The sequence below is a fragment of the Urocampus carinirostris genome, chromosome 11, assembly GCF_059441175.1.
Source record: "Urocampus carinirostris isolate Australia breed hairy pipefish chromosome 11, RoL_Ucar_1.0, whole genome shotgun sequence".
In the NCBI taxonomy this organism is placed as follows: domain Eukaryota; kingdom Metazoa; phylum Chordata; class Actinopteri; order Syngnathiformes; family Syngnathidae; genus Urocampus; species Urocampus carinirostris.
The window spans coordinates 2,143,478-2,162,755 of NC_142359.1; the positions used below are offsets into that span (position 1 = coordinate 2,143,478).

The 19,278-nt window shown below is 40.7% G+C and overlaps 1 protein-coding gene across 1 annotated transcript; it reads left to right on the forward strand.

Moving 5' to 3' along the window:
* The first annotated feature begins 1,150 nt into the window (after positions 1-1,150).
* On the forward strand, positions 1,151-19,062 carry LOC148356168 (ras-related protein Rab-19-like). The gene is made up of 4 exons (XM_088347961.1): positions 1,151-1,724; positions 10,967-11,150; positions 13,931-14,034; positions 17,308-19,062. The coding sequence occupies exons 1-4, from the start codon at positions 1,530-1,532 to the stop codon at positions 17,494-17,496; spliced, it is 672 nt and encodes a 223-aa protein (XP_088204087.1). The 5' UTR covers positions 1,151-1,529; the 3' UTR covers positions 17,497-19,062.
* The last annotated feature ends 216 nt before the right edge of the window (positions 19,063-19,278 follow it).

Consider the following 19,278-nt stretch of genomic DNA (forward strand, 5'->3'; position numbering starts at 1 on the left):
CTCTTGCTTTCTCTTGTCTTGTTATTCTCTCCAACCCTCCCCCTTCTCTCTGTCCTTTCTCTATCTCTCTCTCTCTCACTCTGTCTTTGTCTCTCTTTCTCTTTTTCTCACTCTTTGACTCTCTACCCCCTTCCTCCCTCTCTTTCCCTCTCTCTCTCTCTCTCTCTCTCTCTTTCTCTCTCACTCTCCCTCTCTCCCTCTCTTACTCTGTCATTATCTGTCTTTTTCTGTCTCTCTCTCTCTTTGTCCATTCCCCTCTCTCTCTCTCTTACTCTCTATTCCTCTCTCTTTCTCTTTCTCTCTTTCTGTTTCACTCCCTTTCTGTCTCTCTCTCCCTCCCCTCTACCTCCAACTGTTTGTCTCTTTGTCTCTCTCTGTCTCCCTCCCCCCCTCTCTCTAGGCAAAACATCATTGTCCGAGCACAACGTTTCAAGATGAATGGGAATATCTTTCAAAGTAAAATGAAAATAAAAAAGAGCCATTTGGGAGCTGAAATAGTAAACCGAGCCAAAAAAGCCGGTTCTCAAAAACAGACCGGAATTCCTATCGACAGTTGATGCATTCGCGGACACTCGGAGTACTCGCTTCACCCGGATGACGTCATGCATGACACAATCGTTCAGGAAAAAATGGCAGATAAAATAAACTTGTTTAAAAACATACTATTTGTGTTTATTCTGCATCGTCGGTCTTTCTGTGAGTAAATAGGCGCTGTGTCAGGGCGGTTGCCAGGCATGGGGACACACAACTATTATATATTTGTTTTTTTTAGAGCGTTTCTTGAAAAGGACTGTTTATTCTTTTATTTTGTAGGTTTTTTATTTGTCGCACTGAGAAGTCATGCTTTTTTTCTTTGTCCTTTTTCCTTTTTTCTTTTTTTTAGTAGTGCACGTTTTGTCCAAGTGAACACCATTTCCCACAATCCATCAGTCTTAGTTGTGCGCGTTTTGTCCAAGAGAACATCATTTCCCACAGTCCATCAGTCTTACTTTTGTGTGTTATGTCCTTGGGAACACAATTTCCCGCAATCCATCAGTATTAGTTGTGCGCGTTTTTTCCCTGTGAACACCATTTCCCACAATCCATCAGTCTTAAATGGACAAACGCCGCCCTCTGTCTAAAACAGGTAGGGCGGGATTTGAGTGGTTCCTTCAGGTGCTACGACACCGAAGAGACCGGGACAGGATTCCAAGTCGCTAGAACTGGACTCCGGAGGGGGAAGGAAAGACCAAAGTCCGAAGCTTTTAGACCTTTTGAGACCCAAGGACTTCATTTTGCAAAGATGATTCCTTCAAGCGGGTGAACCGGGAAGGACGCCCCAGGACGTTCCTTCGGGAAAGTCAAGACCCAAAACCCGAAGGCGAGCAAAACCTGAAAAGGGAGAAGAAACCAGGAAGGGAACAACGCGACACCTCCTCAAAGACTCCCCGAGAACTGGTCTGGCGGGATTCACCTCAACTCCCTGCGGTGAGATATATTTACCTGCGCAAATTGACTTTCCCTGAACCTGAAGGAGAACCGGGTCCAGGATGCAGGACCGTGGACCCGAACACGACGACTCCTTCGACTACCTGTTCAAGATCGTCCTGATCGGGGACTCCAACGTGGGGAAGACCTGCGTGGTCCAGAACTTCAAGTCGGGGGTCTTCTCCGAGAAGCAGCAGAACACCATCGGGGTGGATTTCACCGTGCGGACTTTGGACATCGAGGGGAAGAAGGTCAAGGTCGGTATTAGCGGACTGTAGCGGGGCGGTCGGGAACCTAGGGCTCAGGGATGACTTCTTTATTCTTGCTTTTTCCTTTTTTCTCATTTTATTCTTCTCTTCCTTTAGTTTTTTTTCATTTTTCCCAGACTGCCCTCACTACTACATCCATAGGCTCAGAGATGAAATGAGACCTTCGTTGTTTTCCCGAACAGTTCGGAATGGGTTCCGAGCGAAACCGTATCACGAAGGGTTCGGTCCAGTAAGTTTTAGGGCACAGTCTCGATTTCGGTTTACCACAGCGGCGTCGCTCCAGGGTATCGGGTTTTGGGTGAACATCGTTGAAGGAATCATTAGTATCAGGAGTCTAAAACTCTATTAACTTGGGGTTCCCCCGAATCAGGTTTTCCACAATATCTCTCTTTCTTTTTCTCACTCTTTCTTTCCCTCTCTCTCTTTCTTTTTCTCAGACTCTCTTTCCCTCTTGCTCTTTCTTTCTATCCTTTTCTCATTATTTCTCTCGCTTTCTCTTTCTATGTCTTTTTTTCACCTCTCTTTCTTATTCTCTTTCTGTCTCTCTCTTTCTATGCCTCTCTTTTTCTCAGTTTCGCCTTCTCTTTCTCCCTCTCTGTTGTATTCTCCCTCTATACTCTCTCTTTCTCTCTCATTATATATCTTTCTCTGCCTCTTTCCAATTTCTCCCTCTTCCTCTTTTCTTGTCTCTCCCCCGTCTCTATAACTAACATTTTCTCCTCTCTGTTTCTTTATATCTCAATTTTCTCTCTTGCTTTCTCTTGTCTTCTTATTCTCTCTCTCTCTCTCTCTCCCTTTCTATCTCTATAAAATCAAGAATTATTACGCAAATCAATCAATCAATCAGTATTGATAAAGGGACAATGTGTTTTATTTGACCATTAGGTGTAGTTCAACTAAAAAGAATTGCTAAAAACAACAAATGCAGCATTTTCCCCAGGCTTTCACAAAGAAAGAAAAAGAAATGAGAAAAAGAAAGAATAAAAAGAGGGCTAGAGGGGATAAAAAAGAGAGAAGCAAGAAAAAAGAAGAAAAGGGAAACAAGAAAGTATGGAGTGGCAGTGAATAAGAAAGATGGATGTAGCGGTGAGGGCAGTCTTAAAGAAAAGAAAAAAAGAAAAAGAAAATAATAAAGCAAGCAATAAGAAGTAAAAAAGTGGGGGGATAAATAAAAAAAGAGAAAAAGAAGAGGTAAAAAGGCAGGAAAAAAAACAGGAAAAAGGAGAAAAAACTAGGAAAAAAGGAACCAAAAAAAAACCATCTTTTATCCTATTTAATATCGGTTTCCAGTTTCGTTCCCGTCTAGTTTGTCCTGTTCTATTTCGATATCCTGTTTTTGTTCCTCTTTATTTTGTCCTGTTTAATATCTGTTTCCAGTTTCGTTCCCGTCTAGTTTGTCCTGTTTAATTTCGATATCCTGTTTTGATATCAATCCTGTCCGTCCCGTTGTTTAATATCGGCTTCCAGGTTCATTACTGTCTAGTTTGCCCTGTTTGATTTCGATATCCTGTTTTGATATCAGGGTTGTCTGTCCCGTTTTTTAATATCGGTTTCCAGTTTCGTTCCCGTCTAATTTGTCCTGTTTGATTTCGATATCCTGTTTTGATATCAATCCTGTCCGTCCCGTTGTTTAATATCGGCTTCCAGGTTCGTTCCTGTCTAATTTGTCCTGTTTGATTTCGATATCCTGTTTTGATATCAATCCTGTCTGTCGTGTTGTTTAATATCGGTTTCCACTTGTGTTCCTGTCTAGTTTGTCCTGTTTAATTTCGATATCCTGTTTAGATATCAATTCTGTCTGTCCCATAGTTTAATATCGATTTCCAGTTTCGTTCCCTTCTAGTTTGCCCTGTTTAATTTCGATAACCTGTTTTGATATCAATCCTGTCTGTCCCGTTGTTTAATATCAGCTTCCAGGTTCGTTCCCATCTAGTTTGCCCTGTTTAATTTCGATATCCTGTTTTGATATCAATCCTGTCAGTCCCGTTTTTAATATCGGTTTCCAGGTTCGTTCCCGTCTAATTTGTCCTGTTTGATTTCGATATCCTGTTTTGATATCAATCCTGTCTGTCCCGTTGTTTAATATCAGTTTCCAGTTTTGTTCCCGTCTAGTTTGTCTTGTTTGATTTTGATATCCTGTTCCGATATCAGTCCTGTCTCTCCCGTCCTGTCCGGTATCGACTCCATCTGTCCGGTATCAACTTGAGAAATTGGAATCGATTTCGTGGGTCTCTGGCTTCACACTTCCCGCCTAGTTTGTCCTGTTTAATTTTGATATCCTGTTTTGATATCAATCCTGTCAGTCCCGTTTTTAATATCGGTTTCCAGTTTCGTTCCCGTCTAATTTGTCCTGTTTGATTTCGATATCCTGTTTTGATATAAATCCTGTCCGTCCCGTTGTTTAATATCAGCTTCCAGGTTCGTTCCTGTCTAGTTTGGCCTGTTTAATTTTGATATCCTGTTTTTATATCAGTCCTGTCCCTCCCGTTTTTTTAATATCGGTTTCCAGTTTCGTTCCCGTCTAATTTGTCCTGTTTGATTTCGATATCCTGTTTTGATATCAATCCTGTCTGTCCCGTTGTTTAATATCAGTTTCCAGTTTTGTTCCCGTCTAGTTTGTCTTGTTTGATTTTGATATCCTGTTCCGATATCAGTCCTGTCTCTCCCGTCCTGTCCGGTATCGACTCCATCTGTCCGGTATCAACTTGAGAAATTGGAATCGATTTCGTGGGTCTCTGGCTTCACACTTCCCGCCTAGTTTGTCCTGTTTAATTTTGATATCCTGTTTTGATATCAATCCTGTCAGTCCCGTTTTTAATATCGGTTTCCAGTTTCGTTCCCGTCTAATTTGTCCTGTTTGATTTCGATATCCTGTTTTGATATAAATCCTGTCCGTCCCGTTGTTTAATATCAGCTTCCAGGTTCGTTCCTGTCTAGTTTGGCCTGTTTAATTTTGATATCCTGTTTTTATATCAGTCCTGTCCCTCCCGTTTTTTTAATATCGGTTTCCAGTTTCGTTCCCGTCTAATTTGTCCTGTTTGATTTCGATATCCTGTTTTGATATCAATCCTGTCTGTCCCGTTGTTTAATATCAGTTTCCAGTTTTGTTCCCGTCTAGTTTGTCTTGTTTGATATTGATATCCTGTTCCGATATCAGTCCTGTCTCTCCCGTCCTGTCTGGTATCGACTCCATCTGTCCGGTATCAACTTGAGAAATTGGAATCGATTTCGCGGGTCTCTGGCTTCACACTTCCCGCCTAGTTTGTCCTGTTTAATTTTGATATCCTGTTTTGATATCAATCTTGTCTCTCCCGTTGTTTAATATCGGTTTCCAGTGTCGTTCCTGTCTAGTTTGTCCTGTTTCATTTCGACATCCTGTTTTGATATCAATCCTGTCTGTCCCGTCCTGTCTGGTATCGACCCCTTCTGTCCCATGTCTACTTGGGCAATTGGTATCGATCTCGTCGGCCTCTGGCTTCCTTTCCACGCCAGACCGCTGCCTAACGTGCATGATCTCCCGCAAAATAAAAGCTTGTGTGAGAAACGTCACGCGTTTGGGTCCCGATCCTGTTCCGGTTCATGACACTTTGCGTAAAACTATTCCCCGAGGGAGGTTTGACAATATGTCGAGTGCTATTCAGACGGGCTAAATCAATCTTTAGAATGGAGTAAGCGGAAGTGTTTTTGGGAGACTTGGGACTCCAGTGTCCAAAAACCAGTCGGACCGGCCCCTCAGACTGAAAACCGGCCCTTCGGGTTCCTCCGCCCCAAATGGCATAACGGCTCAAAAACGCCATTGTGATGAAAATTTGCTGCTAAAGGGGTGACTGGCTAGCTTTATGCCAGCATTGAACTGAATTTCACGTCTTTTCAGAGATTAGACGTGGCACTCCGGGGTAAATGCCTGTTTTTTTTTCTTTTTCTTTCTCTTCTTTTAAAGTATTTTTGTTTGTTTTTTCCAAGATTTTCTTTTTTTTCCTCCCCCACTTTTGTTAATTCTTCTTTTTTCTCTTCTTCCTTTTCCTTTTTTTGGCATTTTTTTCCCTCGTTTTTTTCTCCTTTTTCTTGCATTATCAATTTTTCTTCTTCTTTCTCACCCTTTTTTCTTTCCCTCTTTTGTTTTCTTTCTTCTTTTGTTTGTCTCTTCTTTTCTCTTCAGACCTCTCTCACCACTACATCCAGGTTTTTTGTTTTTCCTTTTGTTTGTTTTTTTCAAGATTTTCTTTTTACTTCCTCCCCTGCTTTTGTCAATTTTTCTTTTTCTCTTCTTCATTTTCCCTTTTTTTTTTGCTATTTTTCCTTGTTTTTTTTCTTCTTTTTCTTGCTTTATTATTTTTTCTTCTTCTTTCTCACCTTTTTTCTTTCATCTTTTGTTTTTTCTTCTTCTTTTGTTTCGCTCTTTTTTACCACCACATCAAGGGTTTTTTTTTCCTTTTGTTTGTTTTTTTCAAGATTTTTTATTCCTCCCCCGCTTTTGTTAATTCTTCTTTTTCTATTTTTCCTTTTCCCTTTTATTGTTTTTTTTTTGTGCTATTTTCCAGCTTTTATTCTTCTTTTTCTCACTTTATTGTTTTTTCTTCTTCTTTCTCACCTTTTTTCTTTCATCTTTTGTTTTTTCTTCTTCTTTTGTTTCGCTCTTTTTCACCACCACATCTAGGGTTTTTTTTCCTTTTGTTTGTTTTTTTTCAAGATTTTTTTATTCCTCCCCCGCTTCTGTTAATTCTTCTTTTTCTATTTTTCCTTTTTCCTTTTAGGTTTTTTTGTGCTATTTTCCAGCTTTTTTTTCTTCTTTTCTCTCGCTTTATTGTTTTTTCTTTTTTTTTCTCACCTTTTTCCTTTCATGTTTTGTTTTCCTTCTTCTTTTGTTTCGCTCTTTTTCACCACCACATCTAGGGTTTTTTTTCCTTTTGTTTGTTTTTTTTCAAGATTTTTTTATTCCTCCCCCGCTTCTGTTAATTCTTCTTTTTATATTTTTCCTTTTCCCTTTTATGTTTTTTTTGTGCTATTTTCCAGCTTTTTTTTCTTCTTTTTCTCGCTTTGTTTTTTTTTCTTTTTCTTTCTCACCTTTTTTCTTTTGACATGTCTCTTTTTCTTTCTTTAGACAGCTCTCACCACTACATCCAGTTTTTGTTTTGTTTTTCTTTTTGTTTGTTATTTTTCCTAGATTTTTTTTCTTTTGTTATTGCACTTTTTTCATTCTTCTTTTTGTCTTTTTCCTTTTATTCTTTTGTTTCTTTTTTCCCCTGCTTTTTAAAATTTCTTGCTTCATTTTATTTCTTATTATTTTCTTATTTATTCTTTTCCTTTTTTTATCATATTTTTTCTTTTTTAATTTGTCGTTTTTTTCTTTCTTATTTTCAGACTGCTCTCACCACCTTTTCTTATTCTTCTTTTTGTCCTTTTCCTCGTATTCATTTGTTATCTTTTCCCCAGCTTTTTACTTTTTTCTTTCTTTATTATTTTTTTCCTTCTTTTTTTCTCTCTTTTCCGTTTTTATTTAATTTTGTCTTCTTTTGTTTGTTTTTTTCTCTAGATTTTTCTTTTTTTCTTTTTTTATTGTTTTTTTGTCTTTTCCCTTTTATTCTTTTCTTTTTCCCCAGCTTTTTCATTTTTTCTTGCTTTATTACATTTTTTATTCAATTTTCTCTCTTTTCCTTTTTTATCATATTTGCTGTTCATTTATTTGTCTTTTTTTTCTTTCTTATTTTCAGACTGCTCTCACCAGGCTTTCTTAATCTTCTTTTTGTCCGTTTCCTTGTATTCATTTGTTTTATTTTCCCCAGCTTTTTACTTTTTTCTTCCTTTTTTTTTCGTCTTTTTTTCTCTTTTTTCCGTTTTTATTTAATTTTGTCTTCTTCTTTTTTTCCCCATTTCTTTCACCACGACATCCACTTTTCTTCTGGTGGTCACCGCCCACCCCTGCCCCCCTTTGGTAACACCCCTGCTCAATATTTTGGACAATGCTCTTTGTAACATAAGAAGAAACACGGGGAATATAACTCCGGCACCTTCCTCGCTCCATTAACACCCGGGGCCCTCAGGGGACACAAAAACTGGTTCCCTTCTCTCCCTCTTGCCGATGAGACGGTAAACAAGTGCTGCAGATGAGGGTCTCCATGGCACCAGTTTCTATTACCAGGGTTCGTACGGGTGCTTGAAATCCGTGAATGTCTCAATGTCGTGTTTTCAAAGTCAGGAAAACGCTTGTATTTTGAGTGAAGTGCTTGAAAATGCTGGGAATTGTTGCCATGTTTCATGATTTGACGCGGCAGTCTGACTCGACAGACTACGCATAAAATAAAGATTTTTTTAAAGAAGTGTGTAAAAATGACACCAAAACGCCCGCTCCGAAGCGTCAGTGCCCCCTACTGGTCTCACCCAAGAGGACAGCTCTACTTAGAAAATCGGCTTCTTTAGCAAATCCTCAGATTTTTTTATGATATTTTATCAATAATCCTAAAAAAGTATGCACCAAAATTATGAAGTAATTCCATATTTTGACATGAAATATTACCTGAAATATTCACAAATCGACAAAAATATTGTGTAAAATACAATTCTAGATTTTTACCCACTGGACAGCTCTAAAGTCATACAACATCACAAAATCCCTGAAAATGCAAAAAAAAATAAAATAGAATAAAATTATTAAGTAATAAATAATAAAATGCAAAAAAATAACTATGTATGTCGGGACCGGAACAAAGACAGGACCCACTTGCGTGCGTTTCTCTCAGTTTTATTGGAAGAAAGGAAAGGGTTTGCGGGATGGCGGTGTCGGGAGCGGAAAAAACAGGTCAGTAGCCGGGACAGGAGAGCAAAAAACGTGGTCAAGTTCAGAAAAAGGGTCAGAGCCGGGAATCAAACAAAAGTCAGGACAGAGTCAGGGTCGAAAGGCTTGCCTAGCTTAGCTGAGGTTCGCAGACAGACCGACAAAAGGTGACTGACAGGACAGCGTTTTAACACTGGCAGGGAGACAATCTGTCAACGAGCTTCAGCTGGCGCCCACGGGCGGGGCCAATTGGGCGCCATGGCAACCGTGACAATTCTATTTTAACCAATCTAGACAAAGATCCTCAGAAAAATATGCAAAAAATATACATTAAAATAACCAAAACAACAAGCAAAAAGATCATCTCTAAGATTGAAAAAAATAACGCCCTGTGCTTTGTAGCAATCGATATCATTAAAATGAGTCCAAATTTGGCTCATTTTTCAGTTTTTTATACATGCAATACTTTCTATTTTTTTGTCTTCCATATTGAACCCCATAAAACTGTCATGGTCGCCGTGGCGACCGGTCTGCCCCGCCCCCTGGGCACCAGCTGAAGCAGATCAGCTAATTGCGTGGCTGCTATTTAAGGTTGGGCTGTGGGTAGTGCGGGTGTTGGCTCATTATACCTTTTCTGTTCTGTTATGCCCTGTCCTGTTTAGTTTGAGTCGGAGGAAACCTGTACCTGACCATTCTGAGTGTAAGAATGTTTTTGTTCTGTTTTGTCCCGGAGTTTTTGGACAACTTTTATTTTGGTAAATAAAGGTTTTGATCGTCACGCAATTGAGTTCTCCCTTCCTGCCTCCTGCCTCCGTTCTGGTCCGGTCCCACCTCGTGACAAAAACCTTCTCTGTGTTTGGTAAGAAGTGTGACGTAGCAGAGCAGTGAGTGCAAGGATTCTTGAGGCAGAATTCATGTCAGTTTACAGCAACCCCATTGGCACAAAAAGGTGGTGGATCAGGGATAGAAACAGGTCAAAGTAGGACAGCAAGAAAATAGAAGCAAGATATTGTTAGGAAAATAAATATTAAAATGTATCGTTTACCAAATTGTTCGAATGAGTTATCTGACTCCATTAACCAAACACAACCTACAATCACCTAAAAATGCGCGCTCATTTCTCGATGGAAATTATGGACAAGAGACCGGCATTTCCACACGAGGCAGATTTAATTTCTTAAATAATAAACTAAGTGAATTCCATCGAATTAGCCGAATCTGCGTCGCTCGAGTCTCTGTAAAGGCTCTCTTGAGTTCTCCAGCTTTCTCCTCTCGGCCCACGTTTTTTCCGCAAGCTGGTGTGCCGGCTCCTCCCATGGGCGTGCCAGGGTAACCCCACCTGGGCTCCACCACCTCAGAGACGAGCGTTCCGATGTCTGTCGTTCCTCAAAACCACAGGTGTCAAACAGGCGGCCCGCGGGCCAAATCAGGCCCGCTAAGGCATTGAATCCGGCCCGCGAGACAACACTCAGAAGCGCAAGAGAAAAACAAGCTGCAGGTTGAAATATGTCAACTAGATGTTGCCAAAGCCAGGTGCCTCCAACAAAGACACTACTTGTATTGATTTCTCTCTCTCTCTCTCTCTCTCTCTCTCTCTCTCTCTCTCTCTCTCTCTCTCTCTCTCTCTCTCTCTCTCTCTCTCTCTCTCTCTCTCTCTCTCTCTTTTCCACCCCTTTTCTCCCACTCTGTCTCTGTGACTCTCTGTGTCTCTCTTTTTCTCTTCCTTTGTTGCTCTTTGTCTCCTTCTCTCTCTCTGTGTCTTTTTAACCTCTTTTGCTCTAACTTCCTTTTTTCCTTTTCTCTTTCTCTTTTCATACCCTTCCCGCTTTCTTTTCTCTCCTTCTCTCTTTCTATTTCTCTTTGGATTTCTTTCTTCGTCTCCCTTTCTTTTCCCCCTCTCTCACGAATTTTGATCTTTTGTTTCTCACGCTCTCTCCCTCTCTCTTTTTCTTTCTTTGTCCCGCCCTCTCTCATTTTCCCTCCCTCTTTCTCCTATTTCTTTATCTCTGTTTTTCTTACCCTTGAATCTACTCGTCCGGCCCCCGACAGAATGTTTGTTCCATCGTGTGGCCCCTGAGTTAAAATGAGTTTGACACCCCTGCTCAAAACAATGGAGAGCGTTTATCAAAACAATGCCCGCCGTCCTCCGTCATCAGGCTCCCTCCGCGTCTGGATGCGCTGATTATCTTATCAGCCTCACGTCCCGTTCCCGCCATTCCTGTAAACAATATTTCCTACCAGACCAGGGTGCCCTGAACTTTCACTGCTCATTGAACTTAAGCCTACTCGGTGAAACTCTTCATCGCACTCCATAAATGTAACTTGTATTCAATCGTATAAAATCCTTTATAGTCGAATGTATAAAATCCTTTACTATCGAAACCGGCCATGAAAAAGGCCGCAGGACCCCGGTAGCAAAGTTTTTCTCACGCGTGCCGACTCTAAACCTGTTTGACAGATGCAAGTGTGGGACACGGCGGGTCAGGAACGCTTCCGGACCATCACCCAGAGCTACTACCGTAGCGCTCACGGCGCCATGATCACCTACGACATCACGCGGCGCTCTACCTTCGAGTCGGTCGACGGCTGGATTCGGGAAGTGGAACTCTACGGCGCCGCCAATGTCATGCTGGTTCTTATCGGTAAGTTTCTGACGCGGCGTTAGCATAGCATTTAGCCGTTCGGGACTGAAAATATATACACTCACCGGCCACTTATTAGTACCGTAAATTCCGGACTATAGAGCGCACCTGATTATAAGCCGCACCCACCACATTTTGAGAGGGAAACCGATTTTGTACATACACAAGCCGCACCTGTATATAAGCCGCATGCGCCCATATTAAGAAGATGTAACACAAACACAAAATGAACCCAAACCCGACTTCAAGTCCCGCGATTGAAACTAAATGTCCTTTGTTAAAGTCCACAGTCTAAAAATCACAGCCGGCGAAATGAACGGAAAATGATACCGGTACTTAAGGTTTGATGCAGACCTGCAGAGTCCAGGTCCCGTTGAAAGTAATCCATGGAAAAAGTGTATATTTCCAAAGGTAAGGGTGGGAAAAATATATCAGACGAACACATTTACTCACGCAACTCCTTTTTTTCTTTCCTTTTTTTTTTAACCAACTTTTTACCCCCTCTTCTTTCCTTGTCTGTCCCTCACCTTTAGCGGTCCCCACTTCAACTCGGGACCCCGCGTTTGTTCCGCCCCTCATTTTTCGTTCACCCGTGCAAAACATATCAGAAAAAGTTTCTAAAATAAATAGATTACAAAAATATACAGTTGCAAATACATATTATACATGGCTTACACATATTTACAAAAAGAGACGGTACACCGAGAGAGTTTTCAAAGCTTTAATAATAATAATATAACTTTCATCCTGGTAGTTAATGGTAGCAACACTCGAGCGCCAATGGCAGCCGATAGAAAAATGACATAAATCGGCCGCATCACTGAATAAGCCGCAGGGTTGAAAGTTAGGGAAAACAGTAGCGGCGTATGGTCCGGAATTTACGGTAAGTAAAGCATAATCTCTTGATTTCCAAGCAGCCAATCGCATGGCGGCACGTCAGAGCATTTAGGCATCAAATAAGGCGATTTGAGTGACTTTAAAAGTGGCACGGTTGTTGGTGCCGGAAGGGCTGCTCGGAGTATCTCAGTAACTGCTGATCGACTGGGATTTTCACACTCAAGCATCTTTAGGGCTTGCAGAGAATGGTCTGAAAAAGAAAAAAAGCATCCAGTAAGCAGAAATGCCTTGTTGATGCTGGAGGTCAGAGGAGACTAAGTGACTTAAATAACCCTCCTGTTAAAAGCAAGGTAGCCAGAAGAGCTTTCCTAAGGTTGGAATCATCTCAGACCGGTGAGTTGTACTACAATGGCCTCCACAGTCACCGGATCTCCATCCAATAGATGACAGGTGTCAAACAGCGACCTGCGGGCCAAAACAGGCCCTACAAGGTGTTCAATCTGGCCTGCAAGATGACTCTGAGAGAAGTTTAAGAGAAAAACGAGCTGCAGTTGTTTATAGAAGAGCAATTTTAGTAGCATTTTTCTCTCATTCTCTTTTTTCCCTCTCATTTTTCTTGTTCTCGCTTTTACTTACTTTATTCCTTTTTTTCTCCCTTTCTTCTCTTCCTAACTCTCCCTCAAACTTTCTTTCTGTCTTTATTTCTTTCTTTTTTTTCTTTCTCTTTCACTCTCTTTCTTTCTCTTGTTTTTCTCTCCTTTTCACGCTCTTTATCATTCTTTCTCTCACTCTCTTTTATCTCTCTCTATTTTTTCTCTTCCTCTGTTTCACTCTTTTTCTTTCTTTCTTTCTTTCTCTTTTTGTTTTTCTCTCATTTTCACGCTCTTTATCATTCTTTCTCTTGCTCCTTTTCACTCTCTCTCTATTTTCTCTCTTTCACTCTTTTTTGCTTTCTTTCTTTCTTTCTCTTTTTGTTTTCCTCTCTTTTTCACGCTCTGCCCCGCAAGACATGGGTTTTGACTCGGTCCTGTTTCCTGTTGGTATTTCCTGTCCGGTATTGTTCGTGTTTAGTTAGTCCTGTTTAATATGGGTTTCCAGTTTCGTTCCCGTCTAGTTTGTCCTGTTGAATTTCGATATCCTGTTTTGATATCAATCCTGTCTGTCCTATCCTGTCCGGTATCGACCCCATTCGTCCAATATCTACTTGGGCAATTGGTATCGATCTCGTCGCTCTCTGGCTTCCTGTTTTTCCACGCCAGACTGCTGCCTAACGTGCATGACTCCCCATTTCCCGTCAAATAAAAGACTTGTGTGAGAAACGTCACGCGTTTGGGTCCCGATCCTGTTACGGTTCATGACATTTGTCTTCCATTGCGCCCGTCTGATTTTATCTTACTTTTATCCGGTCTGTTTGGGGCCGGAACAAACCCCCAAAAAGATGAAAAAAGAAGAGTTTATTTGAACGTCTCTAAGAAATAAAAGCATCACCCGGTACTCTGCTGCCATCTCCTGGCTTAAAGTCAACATTGCGGCTTTAGGTTTTCAAATCCCGCACCCCTCGTTTTGAGTGTAATTATCATTTATTATTACTATTACTATCATTATCATTCATTTTATCTTTATTGATTCAAGCGTTTGTTTCTTTGTGTTTTTAACATTGTACGAGTACAAAGTGTCATGACAACACCTGTTGTCAGTCCGTCTGCGAACCTCAGTGTACTCTAGGCAAGCTTTTTCGACCCTGACTCCCACCTGTTTTTGTTCTCGTCTCTTTCCCGGCTCCGACCCGTTTTTTGGATCCCGTCTGCTCTCCTCTCGACTCGTTTCCGACCCCGACCACGTTTTTTTTGCTCTCCCGTCCCGGCGACTGACCCGTTTTTCCGGAAAATGTCACGATAGTTCCGAGACTAATACTCATATATTGTGAATGTTTGTCCGCCCAGGGAATAAATGCGATTTAGAAGAGGAACGTGAAGTTCTTTTTGAAGAGGCCTGCGCTCTGGCCATGGAAAGGGGCGCGCTTGCTGCACTGGAAACATCTGCTAAGGTAAAACAATACAAACACTTTTTGAAAATGAGACGGTTTCCACTTGACATTAGGGCCGTGGCCCCGCAAACGCATCGAGGGCCCGGTAGGGCACTGAAAAATGTGAAAAAAATGGTGAAAAATAAATTGTTAAAAGTGTGAATAATATGCAGTTAAACAATACAAAAGCGGCATAAACCAAATTTCCAGAGGAAAGGGGTGAATCTGCTCTCTGGTCTCATATTTTTTTAATTCCTTTAAAAAAAAAATCTCATTGTGTTTATGTTTTCCTAGCTGTTACCGTTTTCTTTTTGTTCTCTATTTACTTTTTTTCCTTTTTTTCTTTTTCTTTTTTTCTGGCTTTTTCCTGAATTTTTCCTTCTTTTTTCTCTTCCTTTTGTTTCTTTTTTTTTCTCAGCTTTTCACTACTTTTTCATTTTGGTATTTTTTTGTTCCCCCCCTTCCTTTAAGTCATTTTGTGCATAGTTTTACATAATATTTGGTCGTGTAGGGATTAAAGAAGCAAAAACAACCCAAAGAGCCGTTTAGGACCCGAAAGAGCCTGTTCTTTTTAGTGAGCCGAGCCCAAGAAGCCGGTTCTTGAAAACCTCAACTGACTTTACTCAACTTCGTTCTACTTCGACATTGACTTCAAAATACCGCATTTAGGACCCAACGTCTGGGGAACCCGTGTATTTTGACCTTCATGCACTGTAACTTTGACTTAATTGGCTTCTTAATGAGCAATTTCGAGCCCTGATTTTTGTGCGCTGGCTCGATTTTCTTGTGCGCGGAAAAGCTCTGGGTAGAGCGCAATTGCGCACACGCGCAGCTTAGAGGGAACATTCTGAACATGCCCTCGAAACAGCAACAAGAATCTGGAGCGGAAAAAAGAAAAGTCAAATAAAAAAGCTCATTATGGTACCGTATTTGCACACCCATTTGGTGCACTGTTTTAAAGGGCGCGCTCAAATTGGCCTATTGGATGCGACCGCTCTGGCGGACCCACCTATTAGATGAGAGACTCATCGCCTTTAATACCGAAACAAGTGTGCGTATTAAAAAAAACAAAAAAAGCTGAGTTTGATTGTGGTTTAATCAAGTATTCATCACAAAGTCAAACACCGGAATACAACAAAATTAAAAAAGAAAAAAAGAAAAAAAAGACCAAACAGCTTAGTAATGACATTTTTCGAAATAAAGCTCTCAAACTCAGTCAACAATAATGTTGGGCAGATCGTGAAAAGTGTCACTAGGAGTTGGCTTTCACTGTCAGACTGTCAGTGTAAGTTTTGGATTGAAAAGGTGAGTACTGTTAGATTTTAAATATTAAAATGTATCGTTTACCAAATTGTTCGAATTAGTTATCTAAAAAAGTGTGTGTGTGAGAGAGAGAGAGAGAGAGAGAGAGAAAGCATAAAAAACAAGAGATAAAAAGAGAAATAAAGCAAAAGAGAGAAGGAGAGAAAGGAGAAGGAAAGAATAAGAGAAGGAGAATGGAAGAGAGAGAGAGAGAAAGCATGAAAAACAATAGATAAAAAGAGAAATAGAGCAAAAGAGAGAAGGAGAGAAAGGAGAAGGAAAGAAAGAGAGAAGGAGAATGGAAGAGAGAGAGAGAAAGCATGAAAAACCAAAGATAAAAAGAGAAATAGAGCAAAAAAGAGAGGAGAGAAAGGAGAAGGAAAGAATAAGAGAAGGAGAATGGAAGAGAGAGAGAGAAAGCATGAAAAACCAAAGATAAAAAGAGAAATAGAGCGAAAGAGAGAAGGAGAGAAAGGAGAAGGAAAGAAAGAGAGAAGGAGAATGGAAGAGAGAGAGAGAAAGCATGAAAAACAAGAGATAAAAAGAGAAATAGAGCAAAAGAGAGAAGGAGAGAAATGAGAAGGAAAGAATAAGAGAAGGAGAATGGAAGAGAGAGAGAGAAAGCATGAAAAACCAAAGATAAAAAGAGAAATAGAGCGAAAGAGAGAAGGAGAGAAAGGAGAAGGAAAGAAAGAGAGAAGGAGAATGGAAGAGAGAGAGAGAAAGCATGAAAAACAAGAGATAAAAAGAGAAATAGAGCGAAAGAGAGAAGGAGAGAAAGGAGAACGAAAGAAAAAGAGAAGGAGAATGGAAGAGAGAGAAAGCATGAAAAACAAGAGATAAACAGAGAAATAGAGCAAAAGAGAGAAGGAGAGAAAGGAGAAGGAAAGAATAAGAGAAGGAGAATGGAAGAGAGAGAAAGCATGAAAAACAAGAGATAAAAAGAGAAATAGAGCAAAAGAGAGAAGGAGAGAAAGGAGGAGGAAAGAAAGAGAGAAGGAGAATGGAAGAGAGAGAGAGAAAGAGAGAGAAGGAAAAAAGGAAGAGAGCAAAAGAAGGTAAAAAGACAGAAAAAGACCAAGAGGAACAAAGAAAGAGAAAAAGAGAGGACAAAGTGAAAGGGAGAGAGAAAGAGTGAGAGAAAATGGGAGGAAGAGAGAGAGTTCTAGTTGACATATTTCAACCTGCAGCTTGTTTTTCTCTTGCGCTTCTCTGAGTGTTGTCTCGCGGGCCGGATTCAATCCCCTAGCGGGCCTGATCTGGCCCACGGGCCGCATGTTTGACACCTGTGCTTTATTCCCTACATTAACAATTATGATGTAACATTATGCACAGAAAAAAAAGAAAAAAAAAAGGAAAAAAATACAATAACAAAAGAAAAATGGAGGGATAAAAGAAGAAAAGGGACTTAACCTTACAATGACATAAACCCTGAAAAACACAGAAAATTAAATTAAAATATTTTTAAATCTACAAAAAAAAAGATAAAGTACAAAACAATTTCAACCATTTTTCATTTCTTAAAAAATTTCAAGTCGAGAACACAGAAATATTAAAATGTTAGCATATTGACCAATCACAAGACTAGAAAAAAAGGAAGGAAACCGTCTGTTGATTGGTAGAGAGCCGGCTCCTTTCGTTCATTTCCGAGAGCCGGCTCATAGAGCCGTTTCGTTTGCGAACGACCCGAGTCGGGCGCTGTCTAAATCAGCCCTATTTCTCCTTTTCTTTCGGCGCATTCGGAAATACTATATCCGTGACGACTATCTCACTATACAGTAGTCGCCATTTTGAACGGTGACACGATCCGAAAAGACGCGACGTAAACGACTCGCCGGAAATCCGCTTCATTCGAAGTAACTCACCACGTTTGACTGTCAGTTACCTTGTTGTTGTTACCTTGTTGTAAAAACGGGGAAAACAGCCGATAAAAAAAATATACGTCCGTTTGTCGTATTCGAAAGGATAACAACACTGTTCCCGTCTGTCCAGGAGGGCCAGAACGTAGAAGAAAGCTTCACCTTGATGGCAAGGGAGCTCCTAGCCCGTAACGGCCTCCAAGTCCAGCAAGATGAGCTGAGTGGCGTCGGCCGACCCCGACTTCTCCTCAGGACTAATTCCCGTCCGGTCAACGGCGGCACGGGAGCCTTTGCCTCCGCCGACAAGAAATCCTGCTGCTGAGAATTCAGCGGAGGGGGAAAACCGGAAAAACGAGGGCCGGTCCGGACAATCACCACGAATGGGAGTGAAGAGAATCAGACGCCTGTTGGGACTTCTATGTGAATCAGGCTAAATGGTGGCGTTTCCCCTTCCTGTTTGCGGGAAACTGAAGGACTTCAACAGATCAATTCATTGCATTGTATTGTCATTGAGCTACGGCTAAGCCCCGCCCCTACGACTCACCTGGACAAAGATGGAATATTCAGTTCGAGTCACCGAAGGGGCCCTGAACTATGCATTGGAGGGTTATTTCCACAATTATAGAATCTTCAGCTTCGGGCAAAAATCGACAGGTCAATATAAACGTGATGAACCTCATCTCATTGTTATCACCATCTTAACAAGATAGAGCACAGGTGCCAAACGTGCGGCCCGCAGGTGGGATGAGGCCCGCCAAGGGTTTTTTTAATTCGGCCCATGAAAAGCACAAGAGTGAAATAAGCGGCAGTTTGAAATACGTCCACTTGACGTTGACAAAGCCGGCCACCGCTCACAAAGCAACTGGAGCTATATTACTTTCTCGCTCTTTCTTTTTCTCTCTCTCTCTGGCTCTCCTTTTCTCTATTTATCTCTCTATACCTTCATCTTTCTCTCTCTTTGTCTATTTATTTTTCTCTTTTTTATTTTCTCTCTTCTCTCTTTCTGTCTTTCTCTACCTCTCATTTTCTCTTTCTTTTCTCTTTTTTTACTATTTTTCTTCTCTCTTTCTCATTCTCACTCTCATATTTCTTTATTGTATCGCTCTGTCTCTTTTTTCTCTCTTTCACTGTTTTTCTCACTCTTTTTTTCTCTCTCATTCACCCTCGCTCTTGCTTCTCTACCTCTCTGTCTCGCATTTTCGCTTTCTTTTTTCTGTCTTTTAGTATTTTTATTCTTTCTTTTTTACTCTGTCTATATTTCTTTTCTCTAGCTCTGTCTCTCTTTTTTCTCTCTTTCACTGTTTTTCTTTCTCTCTCGCTCTCGTTTCTCTTTCTTTCTCTGTCTCTTCAATTTTCATTCTGTTTTTTTCTCTTTTTTGTTCCCTCTCTTTTCTCTCCATATCTCCTTTTCTCTCTTTCCTTTTTCTCTCTTTCACTCCCTCTCTCTAGCTCTTTCTTTCTTTTTTGTTTCCTTCTCTCACACTCTCCCTCTGTTCTCTCACTCTCTTGTTCACTCTTTCGTTCTTATTTTCTTTCTTTCTTTTTGTCTCTGTGTTAAAATGAGTTTGATACTCCTGAATTACCGCCTCCCCTGATCTAAAACCTACATGAGGGCAAGGAAAACCCCAAAAAGCTCAACATGAGGTAGATGAAGAGTAGTTAATAGCCTCTATTTGTGAGATGAGTTGTAAGAATATGAATTAAATATTCAGATTTTTATGTTGAATAGTTTGAATATGCAATTTTTTATATGTGTGCTTGATAATGAAGCAATTCGACTACTGCATTTTCCTCGTATTTTATACGATTTATGATCATTTCAAATCGTGTACGCCGTATATTCATTTTGTACAGTGGAAAAAATGAAACATTAAAAATTGATTTTTGTCGGACCAATCGGCTCTTGCAGATTTTGTCTCCGGATCGTCTTGTGCAGGGGTCTCAAAACCTCGGCCTCGGGGCCAGATGAGGCCCTCGGGGTGATCGTTGGAGGCCCTCGCCGTAATATGAAAGTGAAATAGACAGTGTGTAGGATTTGACCACTAGGGGTTGCTGTATTAAGTCAGGCAGCCAAAGACGAAGAATACAAACTTTCGAAACTCTA

Coding starts and splice junctions, on each gene's coding strand:
- LOC148356168 (XM_088347961.1), top strand. CDS start 1,530: ATGCAGGACCGTGGACCCGAACACGACGACTCCTTCGACTACCTGTTC. Junction 1,725..10,966: donor TCGAGGGGAAGAAGGTCAAG/GTCGGTATTAGC, acceptor CCTGTTTGACAG/ATGCAAGTGTGGGACACGGC. Junction 11,151..13,930: donor TGTCATGCTGGTTCTTATCG/GTAAGTTTCTGA, acceptor TTGTCCGCCCAG/GGAATAAATGCGATTTAGAA.